Below are 14,628 nucleotides of genomic sequence, written 5' to 3'. Positions count from 1 at the left end.
CCCGGGCGACGTAATATCGTCGCCATGGTATATGCGTTTAATACATATTTATTTGAAATCGTAAAATACTTATTTTATGAGTATTAATACATATTTATATGTATTTTATTAAAATACTAATTTTTTTATTTATTTATTTACTAACTTATTTATTTAGGTAATATCAGTGATTTTTGTGTTGTACGCCTAGAGGTTTTTACAAGTCGCATACTTTTATATAAAAATTCAAAAAAAGTTTATTTTTAGAGATATCAATATAAATTTTTTTGGACATACACAAAACTAAATTTAGAAAAATAAAATGTGGGTGCCCATGGTAAAAATATTTCTTATTTTTTAATTAAAAAATCTTAAAATCAATTTTTTTGCCTAAAAATCTATATACATATATTTTAAAATTATTTTAATGCTGTTAAACATTTTTTTATACTTCAGACTAATCTTTTTCTGTGAATACAATTTCATTCTGGACATTTTGGTGTGTAATACAAGACAATAGCATAAAAAATAGCAAAAGTATTAATTTTTTACAAACAGTATGCAAAACAGCTGTTTCTGCTCCGGGGATTCTCGGTAGTTCTTAGGTCAAATGATTTTGGTACGTTTTTTTCCACCATCAATATTTTGGTCTGGGGTTCAAAGGGTTAAAAAGTTAAGAAAACAGAGCAGAGTTTATATTAATACAATGCTGAACATTAAATCAAAAAGATAATTTTCAAACATTTTATCTGAGTTAAGTTTTAGTATGATCAAATATGCAAACTAAAATACTTTATGATTTCTCAAAACATACTTCTTAAATATTTCAATTCAAAACCATCATAAGTTTGTAATCTTTATAAAAATAATGTTTCAAATATCTGCCAATAAATTGTTTATTTATTAATTTAGTTTTTTATTGTAAATACCATTTCTGCATTAATAGTAAAAATAAGTTACCTCACAGTACACAGTACATCACAGAAGAAATCAAACTTTAATATTTAAAATCTTAAAAATGTTTTACGACTGAGTTGTGGGGGTTGAATATGTCAACAGTATAAAATATGCATGTAGTGCCAGTGTCAATGATTCATGTTTCAATATTATTTAATACTATACTAAGTTATTCTGGCCATTTGACCATTTTATTGTATTTAATAGGTTTCAAACTAACAACCTATTCTGTATTTCTTGTACTGTATTCTTTCTCTCTGATATGTGATTAAAACAATATTTTTTTCTGTCAGCTGATGGTTGAATTTAGCATCATTTGTACATGCTGATAATTATGTTTTGACATAAATAAGCACTGAATAACTTATTAGTGCTACTGTTATAAGTTTTGTTGTAATAACACTATGAGTAAATTATTTTGAAATGAAAACGTCAGTTTTTAGTCATTTAAAACATAAAAATTATTTACAATATTTAATTTAACCACCATACATTGCATAAAAAACAGAGATAATGTTTCTGTGTATTCAGTTTTGTAGGTGTATGTTTGGTTGAAAATAAAATTGGTTACTATAAATACATTCTGTTTTATATGCTATTTTGAAAATAATTAAACAAGTATATGTAAGAGAAACTGGTTACTTATTGTACATAAATGTTTACCAAAGCCTCACATTTGATGTAAAATCTTAGTTTCAGTAGTAGGTTAAATTTGATTTCAGTTTAAATAAGTGTGTAATATTGTTATATTTTGGCCTTTTAATATACAGTACAATTAGATTAAAATTTGATTTGTTAAAGAAAGTAAAATATATTTGGGTATGTGTCATATTCTTCACTTTATTGCTAAAATCACAATCTTTAAAATCTGTTGTATAGTTATTGTACAATAGTTTTGTTCCCAATTGCTTGTAATGGGCCTAGAGCACTTTATGCACGTGATTTTGGTAGCTGTGACACTCAAAGGTTTAAATTCACTATATGGAAATTTTAGATTCCAATTCAGTGCACTGTTTTTGTTCAAGGTTATAAAAAAATTAGACATTATGAAAAGTTAACTGTAATTTTTCAAAGAATTAAAGGAAAAATCAATGATTGACAATTTTGTTTCATTCCATTTAATAGTCAAAAATTGTTCCGAAAGAAAAAAAATCATAATTTTAACCTATAAACAAAATTTCTTCAAGAGGTTTAAAATGAAAAACAAACTTAATAGTTAGCACAAGGAGTGATACTATGAATGGGAGAAAGTAAAGTCACTATAGGTACACTAGACTTACTAGTAGTTGTGATTGCCATAGAATGGTGTCAGTACAGTACATTCAAGAGGTGGCAAGAAACTCTACTACTCTACGAAATCACAGAGACTTGGTGTTCAAGCTGTACATAGCCTCACATGGCAGTCCGCTCTTAACATCCCATAGTCCTTTATAAAAGTTTGATTCAAGGATAAGCTCATATGTAAACCTAAAGACGTGGAGTGGTGATACGCACCTACAGTATGTATACGATACAGCGCCAGACGAGACTGCGCACGTTGCACGTGCGTGTCTCCCCTGACCTGGCAGGATCATGTGAGCTTTACTTTATAATAATGGTCCGATGGCACTACACTACGTAACTACAAGGGTCAGAGTACATGTTATCACCCACAATAAATATTAAAAGTCTACCACAGCCCATCAATTAGTAATTATTAGTATTTTCGTACATATCCTTTATTAACAAATAAGATTGTGCGAGTGCAATACGATACAGACGGATCAAGAAACATCATTGCAGTTTATCTGCAGCAGCCGACCACAAGTTGAGGGGGATACTGCGACGAGAACGTTACGTTACGAGTAAAAAAATACATTCCAGGCGAAACCCTCACAATCACAGGAGTAAACTGCAATGAATTACATACAAAATGCTAAAATAACGACTTGTAAAATTATGATGCTCTATTCTTGCATAGATTAATTTCAGTCAGCATAATAATGTTGATAAGTATATGAAAGCTAAAACATCTTAGACACATGAAACCTGTACGCTATTACGTAGTATAAACACACTGGAGAGGATGATTAATAAAAACCGTAATAACGCTATATAAAACTAAAACAACAATAAATATTGATTACATGGTGAAAAGCTACCGAGTACCCTGAAATTACAAAACCTTGTACAAAGAAACTGAAAATACATATAATACATTAAAATAAATTCAATACATAAGACTTTGGATAGTGAAAACTGCTTCAGAAAAAAATATTCTGCCCCAACCTTGACTGAAAGTAATTTACTTAATCTGTTGAATTCATTGACATTTGTTTTTATTATATTACATGTTTGTACATGTTAAATTCATTGTAAACATTTAAAATGCAACAACAACGGATGCAAATATTTATTTTGGATAACTTGCTCTGTATTAATATCTAATAAATTTTAAATTTCATAAAGCAATGAGGCTAAGAAATTCAGCAAATTTAGTTTTGAGAAAACTAATAACTTTTGTTGGCAAATGAACAAATTCCTTCCTACTAATTAATTAATTCAAATTTGTTCATTTGATTTGTTTCGATATTCAATCAAGGCTGGTTAAGTTATGCTTATAAAAGAGTAAAAATTATTACTAAACACACTTTACTTTTATAGTACCATTGGATTTTGATCGCATTTAAATCAAACGCTCAAACTCGGCTTTGAAACGTTTAAAAACACAGTATTTGACTTAAGTACATACAACACTATTGTGTGATATCGTAAAAACTAACCAACTAGACAATACTAACATCTCGTCGAGATACAGTAGAAAATGCGTTTGAGATTGCATTCAATACCGAACACCGAGGCACAACACTTTGGCAGTTATTAAAAAAACAAAGAGAAAAGCCACAAGCCGGGCTACGGTAACTACAGTCTAACAAATAAATTATACAACTTTGCACACTTTTTAGAATAATTCCCACACCACCTGATTAGGAGATACCTATCTGTCTCACTATTTGGTATCAAAGATGCCAGTGGAAGCAATGCACATGTACTTAATACTACCAGTAGGACAACAAGTAATGTAACAATCAAGCGGAGTTTAACAAACAGTCAACAATCACGACTGGAGGCAGAGTTCTCGACATCGGCTGCGTCTCTCCGTGTGCTGTGTCATGAACAACGTTCTACTGAATTGATGAGCATTGTGTTTGTGTTTCAACTTCATAAAGATTACAAAGTTGGTACATAGGATATTTTAATTATGATTATTCATTGACAGTTCTTTGTTTAACGCATTTCTTTTACAAAAGTTTTGCTCTTCTTGTTTATTTGAACAGAATTTTCTAACGTTTACTTAAGAAAGTAAATTTAATTAATAAATCAGAATGAAATTATAAAAAAAATGGAAAGTCACTATCAGTTCATCAGTTTTTAAACCTAAGTTAATTTTCTTTTAAAGATAAGGAAATGGGCAAAAAAGTTACCAGATATTGGTGGGAAAGAGGCTTAATTATGAGCAGAAAATGCCTGGTAAGTGTTAAAAAAAAATAAAAGCACATTTTTGTACTAATCACAATAGTGAATTTAAAAGGAGAAATGGATTACAGCAGAGAATTAAAATACGTGTATTGTTGCATATTGTTATAATTAAATTAAATGTTGAGGTTACGTAAAAATTGGGTAAAACTGCATCAATTAATTTTTTGAATAGTTTTGTTTTACCCATAAGTTAACAAACCAAGTAATTTTATCAACCACCCAATTAGTGTTAAGATTATAATTAGGCTTTGCCTCAGGACATCCTATAAAGAGCCTACAAAAATCAATATTGTCAGTAAAAAGATTTCACCAATTATATAAATAAAAAGAATAAATCAATTTTAGTTTTTAAAAACTAACATAAATTACAGAAATACAAGATAATTAATAGGCCTCCCTGATATATATCATCTTACACAGTTTGTCTCAATTTCTTTACCAGAAATCAAACTGGTTTGAAAGGGCTCTGGGCCATAAAGTTAATTAGTTAAAGGAAGAATAAGTTAATTAAATGAAGATTTGTGTTTTTTGTGTAAATATTTGATATTCTTACTGTACCTCATTAGTTCTTTTATTTGAAAATGGTTGAATGTTTAAATATGATTTTACTCAAGACATCAGTTACAACTAGTTTCCAAACCTTTTGTTATTCTAACAAGAAAGAACTCGGAATGTACTGATATTGTGGCTCATGTCAAAGTGACAGTTTTTCTTACACAAAGTGTACTCGGAGAGAGTGAGCATACAATGTCGAGTCTCGCCACGAGTCCCACATCCGGGAGAGAGCCTTGTGCTATGGAGTCCCGACCCCATGTTAGAATATTACATAGGACCGCTAATATCACATGCATATTTAAAATAGGATTGTCTAACAGCTAGCCATACCATACACGATACAATATACAGTACTGTAAAAATCGATGTTTAAGAAGTGGATCTATCACAATGTCTCTATACACCTACTATTGCAATGCGAACATCATAGGCCTACACTGTATATATCTAGAAGCCACAAAAAATACACTACGTCATCAGTCATTTGGTTTTATTATAAAGGATTCATTTTGGTTTGGTACCATTCCACAACTATAGCTGGCGACCATCAGTCAAGTCAGAGCATGTGTTAGAGAAGGCGAATAACTTTGGTTTCATCAAAACGTTCAACACTCATTGAATTGTCAAGATTTTTAAAAACATTAAGGATTTGATTAAGGATTTTTAAAAACCTTTGCTAATGTTCGAATATTAAAAGAAAAACTAAAACACTGTGCTGGTGATATTTTTTTTACAACACACAATAACAAATCTCTGTAACACTCCTCTCATCCAAATCAGTAGCAACAATTTACATAAAAATAAGACAAATTAAAAAAATAATACTTTGTGATTGATAAAAATTGTGTATTATATATTGGTTACATTTATTCACCAATCATAAATAAACAAACACTTTATTATAATATATAATTATGAGTATTCATGTACAGATCTTTAAAACACCTTTTGAAAAAATAATCTGATGAAAATATCTATATATTTTCTTAAGATTATGAAGTTGTGTGAGTTGTACATATAAACGGACAGAACTAGGTAAGATTTCTTCTGAACAAAAGTTAGATTGTAACATGACACTTTTCATAACAATATAATGATTGTAAAAGTAAGAATTAATACAAATAATAGTGTCTCATAATTTTTATCTATTTGCCTCATTTGTATGTCTCAACTGTTGAATGATGGGCCTGTCAATAAAACATGCTCAAGCTTCCATTTACAACGTGATAAAAACGAGTGTTCCAGACACAAAAATGGCTTAAGTATATAATAAAATATAATATAACGCAGTCAATGGATAGAAACTAAAAATCACATCTACGATCTGGCATGTCATTAATCAACATCTCTCATCAGGAACACATTAAAAAATTGTATTAAAAACTATAACTGATGTAATAAATGAAAATAAGTAAAAATGGAACGCCAGTGGAGTTGACTCGCGGTCGCAGCGAAAAGAACAATATACTGTTGAGCATTACATCCATATTGGGGGCACAACATAGACACACCCCATAGATATGAATTTAGAATAACAAACTTTTTGTTTCTACACACTTAGGCCTAACAAAATATTCCACTAATACGCTAAATAACAACACAGCAGAGATTCTATACGCCCAGAACTTACATAAAAGCATGGAAAGCAATGGTTAAGTCTAGCGATGTCTACAAACCGGCTTGACCGCAATAAACAAACAAAACATTAAAGTAAAATTTTGTAAGGAATACAAACGCTAAGATCCTAGTAATATAAAATAATAATAAATACTGTGGTTAATAAGAATAAATAAATACTTAAGAATAACAAACTAGAAAACCTATCTTCGATTGGAAAATGCATCAGTCACAAAAATATAAGTGAGAAATCTACTAAAAGTTTCAACAACAACCCTGGTACGTAGGAGGCTCTGACATTATTGCTTGCACCCGTCATGAGCTCTATGCCAAAAAATGAAAATCTAATCTATTCTATACACATCGTACTATCTATCAAAGACTAATCTACCCATCGAAATCTTTGCACGATCAAGGGTCGAATCACATTTATAAAATTTATCTCATAATATAAAAAAACAAAACAATAACAAAGATATATCTACTTTGTGAATAAGATATTTAAGTGAAAGGAATCAAACGATTAACATGTATTGGTAGGTGAGCAACTGCTTATTTGGAGGTTTTTGTAGCTGATTCTTGTTCGCCCGGCAAGGTCATGTTGAGAGCGATGTACATCCCCTTCCGTGCCTTGCGAGTCACCTTGATCAGCTCCTTGATACTGATGGCCAGGGCTGCCATGTCTGTCAAATAAACACCAAAGATTAGTTATAATTTAAGTGAAAGGAATCAAGCGATTAACATGTATTGGTAGGTGAGCAACTGCTTATTTGAAAGTTTTTATAGCTGATTCTTGTTTTCCTGGCAAGGTCATGTTGAGAGCGATGTATATCCCCTTCTTTGCCTTGCAAGTTATCTTGATCAACTCTTTGATACTGATGCTCAGGGCTGCCATGTCTGTTGAATAAATATCAGAGATTAGTTATAATATTAAGATCACCTTATCATCCCAAAATTAGCTATGTATCCAACAACCAATTTTGCCCCTGGAGATATTTTAGGGATGAAAATTGCTGTTTAGTTGTATTATTTTGTTAATACATATGAGATTCTAATATAATTGCATAAACAAACTAGCACGCACAGAAATAATTATAAATAAACGGTCACATTCAATTAAAATACTGGACAGCAAAACTTAAAAATTACTTGTCCACTTTCATTGTTATTATACTTGTGGTCATGGAACAGTAAAGATTTTCATGGCTCTATTGATTGTGTTATTGATACCATTAATCTAATATAGGAATTTGTTATGTTCAAACACTGTATGAAATAGTATGTTGGCTTGAAAGTTTATTCTCTTATTTAGTACATTATCTGAGATAGCAATTGCCTCTAAATACTGTCTTCTTCTTTTATATGTAGATTAAATTTTTAGAAGGAAGAACATTGTTTTTATAACATTTGAAATTGATCACAACCGAACAGGAAAAAACTTTGCTGTGAAATCACTCTGGGCAACTTGAAAGTGGTCAGTGATATTATGGTCAACTAGAAAATGTCCTTAAGAAGATTATTACTGGTTATGAGTCATAGATTATTATGGTTATGATGCTGAAACTAAACATAATCTTCACAGTAGAAGAGTGTAGGCATGTTTAATTGGGAGGCATTTCAAGACAATGCTGATTAGGTTTTTTGATTTTGAGGGTGTTGTGCACTACGAATTTACTCCAAAAGGTCAAACGATCAACAAAGCCTATTACTTTGCAGTCTTGAAAAGATTGCGTGATGCCTGAGAAGAAAACGGTTTCTGGTCAAGAGGTACCTAACTTCTTCCGCGCCACCATCAAATCTTGTGCAGCAATTTTTGGCCAAACACAACATTGCACAGCTTCGTTAGCCTCCATACAGTTCCAACATAGTGCCCTGCGAGTTTTGGATGCTCAAAAAATTGAAAATAGCGCTCAAAGGAAAGCGGTTCAACGACATCGAGATAATTCAAAGTAATGAGATGTGTGAGCTGAAGGGCGTTGCAATATCTATGTTTGAGGACTGCTTTAAGGTGTGGAAGCTCCGCTGGGAGCATGAGGTTCAATCAAATGGGGACTATTTCGAAGGATACCACAGCCTGGATGACGAAGAATAGCACCAATGTGAAGATATGATTACATGTTGGATAAATATCGGACAGAATAAGTATTATCTTTAATGAAATCAAGGTTCCTCACATATTCTGAAGGTGCCTGTGAAGAAAACTGACAATTCGTAGCCTGTTCAAATTGAGTTTGATGAACTTCTTAGATTGCTTCCAACACTAGTTCACAAGTAGATTTTTTGCTTATCAGCACCATGTTGGTACTCGCCCAAATAGTTTTTCCATAATTTGTTTTTTCTTTCTCTGACTTCACTAGTAAAACATGAGAGGTAGCTACTCTCATGAGAAAGATCATTATTTTTTATTTTACTTGAATCATGTGATTAATTTGACTGTGTAGTAGAATATGCTACTTTAAATTATCCGAAAATAAAACTGAGTCAATAAAAACAAAAACCGTACAATTTGCTGTAAACTGAGACTATGGAGGAGATCGCACATTACACGATTGCCTGTATAAACTAAACACTGACTGTAAACAAGGTTCACTGTGCATACTCAAAACTGTATTTTACACATCTAAAGCTAATCACCACATAAATATAACTGTAATAGCTTAAATCGTGGTCAAAGCAAATTAAGATCAATGAAACGACAATATATACATTAATGGTACAATTCAATTAACGGCCAGCTGGATCATGGCAAAGGACGATATTTATGGAATACAGTAAAGCGTCAATTATCTGAAGGTGGTCATCCAAAACGACGGTTAACCGAAAGCCAAAGACCACCAATATTTTACGATTGGTTAGCCCTATCTGACTTGGGTTGTACATTATGATTATGAAGGCTCTTATTGTCGTCGGATACTAAGTGGCACTGTGTGCTCTTGTGATACCTACCAATTGTTCCTTCGCATTGTTGGTATCGGTTATATTGTTGAAAATCATTGAGAAGTTCATATACATTGATAAATAATAGTATCAATAAAAATCATGTGATATATCAGCAGTATGATTTATAGGATCTATATCATCTACATTACCATGCCACTGAACACGCAGCACCACTCACAGATTAGTTGAAAAAATTCTTGAGTAGCTAGAGTGTGATGAGGATGATCCTGGCTATAAACTGTTGACAGATGACAATATAATAGCGCAGGTACAAGAGCCGAAAGATGACATTGATGAAGACCATTATCAAGATGATGACGTCTAGGTTGAAAAAGGTCTGACCAATGAAGAAGCCTTCCGACTGGCATTAAATAGCAACATCTTGGAACAGCAAAATGAATGTGATGCTGCGCAGCTGCTGTCTTTAACCCACCTATAAGACTTAGCAGCAAAAACTTTGAGATGTTTACGGGGAAGACGTAATGAGTGAAGGACTGGTGAGAAAGTGGGTTAGAATGTTCAATGGCGGTTGAATAAATGTGCATGATGAGAATCGGAGCCTTCTCTAATCACCAATGATCTTGTAAGGGTAGTTAAATTGGAAAAAATCCAAGAGAACCGACGTTTTATTTGACATAGCTATCAGACGATTTCTAACTAATTTCACACACTCTTTTATACAAAATTGTTACGGACCGCTTAGATTATCGCAAGCTGTGTTCCCGATGGGTTCCAAAAATGCTCACGGACGTGCACAAAACCAAGTGACTCGGAAGTGCTTTGACTTTTCCCACATGGTACAGTGATGATGGTGTAGATTTTTTAAACAAAATTGTGGTAGGTGGTGAAACTTGGACCCAACATGTCACACTGGAATCCAAACAGCAGTCAATTGGGTGGCGACACATGTAACCCCCGAAGAAACAAAAATTTAAGACCACAATGTCTGCACAAAAATCATGTGCACTTTCTTTTGGGATCGGAAAGGTGTTTTACTGATTGATTTTCTCCCAAGAAGTGAAACCATTAATGCGTCAAGGTATTGCGAAACCTTAAGAAAACTACGGTGGACAATTCAAAACAAACGGAGAGGAATGCTCAGTAACGGACATAATGCTCGGCTCCATACCGCTAGAGACACTCAATTGGTTTGACAATTTTGTTGGGGGCAGTTTAATCACCCGCCCTATAGCTCGGACTTGGCACCGTCTAACACTTATTCCTGCACATGAAGTGCGAGTTAGGCGGCCACGCTTTGAAACCGACGAAGTGAAAACTGCCATAGAGTGATGGATACATTCGTTGGCGGAACCTTCTACGAAGAGGCGGAACCTTCTACAATGATTGATTACCCGCTACAACAAGTGTTTGAACAGCGGTGGAAACTATATTGAAAAATAGTTTAAGGATTGGGCTTTTATGTAGAAATAAAACGGTACTTTCTGAACACGCCTCGAAGTCACTGAGCCAAAATTGTATTTACTGTATATGCAATCCCTACTTTTAAGTGTTATCTTCACATAATATTTTATACTTTTGTGTGATATTAAAAAGTGCTATTGTATGTACTACTCCTAAAACATGTTTTTTGCTATCCCATCCATTCCCCTACCCTCAACAAAAAAACTAGATGTTTTTACAGTGTTGTTCGATTACCGAAACCCCCGCCCCCACAAAAATTGTTTCGGATAATTGACGCTCTACTATATATAGATTTTACTTCAGTACCTTTTCAGTGATAGATATTGGTTTCTTTTGTAATTCTGAATGACTAGTAAGCGATTTAAATGATTCAAACCCGGAATTACTTAGAAAATAAACTTTTCTACTGAGTAAATAAAAACTTACGCAAAGTAGAGAGCAGCGGTGTACTTAGTGCTACAAAATTCGTCAAAAGATTAATTGTTTTATAAACATTTTTATGAATTTTGAGAGGTTTTAAGAACTTGAAATAGAAGATATTATGTTGATTGTTAAGATATATATTGTGGAAGAATGTGATTTTTCTAAATATGTACATATGAGGTGGTATCAGAAAGTTCATAAATTAGTTCTGCTCATTTTTGTTTTCTTACCTGGGCTATTATTGCTGTTATCCCCTTTGAAATAAGCTCTATTTGAGTTGATACAATGAACCCTGAATTTTTTCCATGACTGGAAAGTGTCATAAAAACAGCTTTTCCGGAGAGCTGTAGAGAACTTCCTTAGTTTTTTTTCATACGTTTTAAAAACTATCAAAATGATGACCTTTCATATGCGTTTTCAACTTTCATATCAACTTTCATCTCCAGTTATGATGTCTCTTTAAGTTCACTGCACACATTAACACGTCACTGTTTTTGATCGACAGTCTAAAGCTCGATGTATACCTAGATTTTCAGTTAAAATTAATTTATTTTCTGACAATGGTCTTAATGAATTAGGTGCTGAATTTTTCTAACAATTTCATCTGTTTGCTTGTGGAAGGCTGTCCTGAACGATAATCATCTTCAATTGAAGTTCTACCAGCCTTGAAACGAGTGTACCACTCAAAAACCTGTGTTCTCCTTCAACATGTGTGACTGTTCTTCAAAAGCTTCTTGAAGTATTGCAAAAGTTTCTGTTAATGATTTCTTAAGTTTAAAGCAAAACTTGATGCAAGCTCATTGCTAGAATTTATCAGTCATCACAATAATCGCTATTTAATGATAACACACAACAACAATGCACAACTTGTAGATATAACTTAAACACTCACAACAACAAAACTCTACACAATGACTTAGCGGCTATTGCAGCAGATGCCGTTTTGTACAGTTGCGTCCAAATAAAAGGCGAGTATAGTCCGGGAACTTTCTGATGCCACCTCATATCAGGGAAATTCAACACAATTTCTGTATTTATTAAGGTCAACGCTCGAAATTTTGTGTGAGTGCTAATCATGAAATATATTATAAGATAAAATACTAATACTGGTGTTAGTTTGACGTTTAAAATATGTTATTATAGTGCAAGTTACAAATATTAAGTACATAAAAAAACTATACATATATATTTTAACCATTTTAAAATTAAAAACAATGATAATTTCATCACTATACGCCAAAAAATAAATTTTCAATTTTGGTCAAAATATGCCTGGCAATTATCATTTGTCACCTGTATACTGGCCTAGTGTATCACTATACCATGAAATATCATGCTGGTGTAAAAAGGATTAACTTTCTAATATTTTATTTATAATTTTGATTAGATAATAAAATTTGGCGAGATATGTGATTTGACTTAAACGTAATATAATTAGTACTGGCCATTAAAAAAAAATAACTCTTGTAAAAACAACAAATAAATACTAAGTAAAAATGTTTTTAGTTTAATTTTGTTTGCAGTGCATAAAATTTATTGCATAAGTGAGTAATATCTTTATATGTACAATAGTTTAGTCCAGAAAACATGACATATATTAATTAATATGATATGGTATAGTTGTTTTATATATATATATATATATATATATATATATATATATAATATTTAAGCATTTCATTTCATTCTCCTTGGATTTATAAACACAATCTAGGAAAAAGAAATTGTGACTGTTATAAAGCTTGTAGACTTGAGGCTACCTTTCTCGTCAGTAGTTCGCAGGTGGGAGAGTGGGTGGCTACGACGGTTGCCGGAGTTGAGGATCTCTTCTCGCCGACAAGCCTGCACGCGCCTGATGGCATCCAGCCAGCGTTGCATGTTGACTCCAATATTGTCTGGCAGCCTGTCTCCACGCAGGTTTTCCATCTTGGCAACCAGCGTAATGACACGTGCGTGTTCCCGTAGCATGTCCACAATAAGTCGGTCTACGCGAGATGGGTTCATAGGCAGGCGTGGGACCGGGATATTGTTAGCTGAAGACACCTTCTTTCCTGGATTGTTCCGTGCAAGATCTGCTTCAGTCTTTTTCCGTTCCTTTTCTAACCTTTTGAATTCATCATAGCAAAGCTCCAGGAATCCGTGAAGCTCAGTTGCTGGTCCACTGCGCCTGAAATTTCAATATAAAACTAAATTTGTTTCTGTGGCAGTTTTAATATAACATCAATTAATTATAACTTGAAAAATAATGGATCTGGTGACTAAAAATATTTTTATCAGGTAAATAGAAATTTGGTATAGGAACTGAGAGCCACTGAGTTTTTTTTTACTCAAATAATTGTTTGTGTATTTTCATTTGTGTTTACATTTTATGAAGGGATAAGAACAAATTAGCCAATACTGACATTGGATTTGACTCCAGAAGGTCAAAAATGTACAATCTACTCACTAGATTAGATTATTTTTATCGTTTAAATAAAACAACTTACATTTTCTACAATATAAGATCCATATTTACTCCTTAAACAAATTTCCTTAACCCTTTAGAAACCAGTCAAAAATAAAAAAACCAGGCTTATTTGAGGTATTTTGCATAGTTTTGCCAATACGATTGTAACTCTGATGTTTATAGATGGTATGAAAATTTTGTATTGATTTATTCATAATATAAAACTCTTTCAATTTATTCAAGTACAAAATGTTTAAAATCTTTTACTATATTTTTTAACTGTGGGAAATAAAATTAAAATATTTGATTTACTATATTGAGGAAAAATGTTTAACTTTACTTAACCCTTTGCGGTCGGTCGTCGACTATAGGTCGACCGCGGCAGTTTCGCTGAACGCTCGCATGTCGACAATAGGTCGACCGGATAATGTCACTGCTTGTTTGTCCATTTCTAACCTATTGCTGTTCGGTATTTGAGTTATTCGGTACTTTGGACTTCTATTTTGGTTACGTGAATGCTACGTCGATCTTTATTCACGATATAGGAGGCATTGGAAGTGAAAATAGAAGACCAATACAACTGACGTCTGCACTTGCGCCGTGTTTACAAATATGGCTGGTCCAAGTACAAGTTTTACTGACGATGACGAAATATTAGATGAATTAGATGATTGTGATAGTATTTTCAGTGAAATTAGTATCCAAAATGAAAAACAGATTATTAAAGAAGACCGTGATAGTGATTGTTAGTTGAATCATAGTGAAAATTC

The 14,628-nt window shown here is 32.6% G+C and overlaps 1 protein-coding gene across 2 annotated transcripts in view; it reads right to left on the bottom strand.

Annotated features, from left to right (window-relative positions):
• Positions 1-5,483: 5,483 nt before the first annotated feature.
• The window catches only part of LOC124371379 (meiosis-specific coiled-coil domain-containing protein MEIOC-like), a 44,108-nt gene continuing 34,963 nt past the window's right edge, over positions 5,484-14,628 (bottom strand). The window contains exons 10-11 of one of the 2 annotated variants that reach the window (XM_046829712.1): positions 13,173-13,579; positions 5,484-7,310 (exon numbers count right to left, since the gene is read on the bottom strand). In XM_046829712.1, coding sequence (XP_046685668.1) covers positions 7,180-7,310; positions 13,173-13,579 — 538 coding nt within the window. In that variant the 3' untranslated portion in view covers positions 5,484-7,179. Of the gene's footprint in view, positions 7,311-7,352; positions 7,525-13,172; positions 13,580-14,628 lie in introns of those variants that run through there. The other variant, XM_046829716.1, reaches the window with a different exon arrangement.

This window comes from Homalodisca vitripennis, chromosome 1, assembly GCF_021130785.1.
Source record: "Homalodisca vitripennis isolate AUS2020 chromosome 1, UT_GWSS_2.1, whole genome shotgun sequence".
Lineage (NCBI taxonomy): Eukaryota > Metazoa > Arthropoda > Insecta > Hemiptera > Cicadellidae > Homalodisca > Homalodisca vitripennis.
The sequence above is the reverse complement of the archived record's forward strand: the minus strand, read 5'-3'. Positions and strand labels throughout refer to the sequence as shown.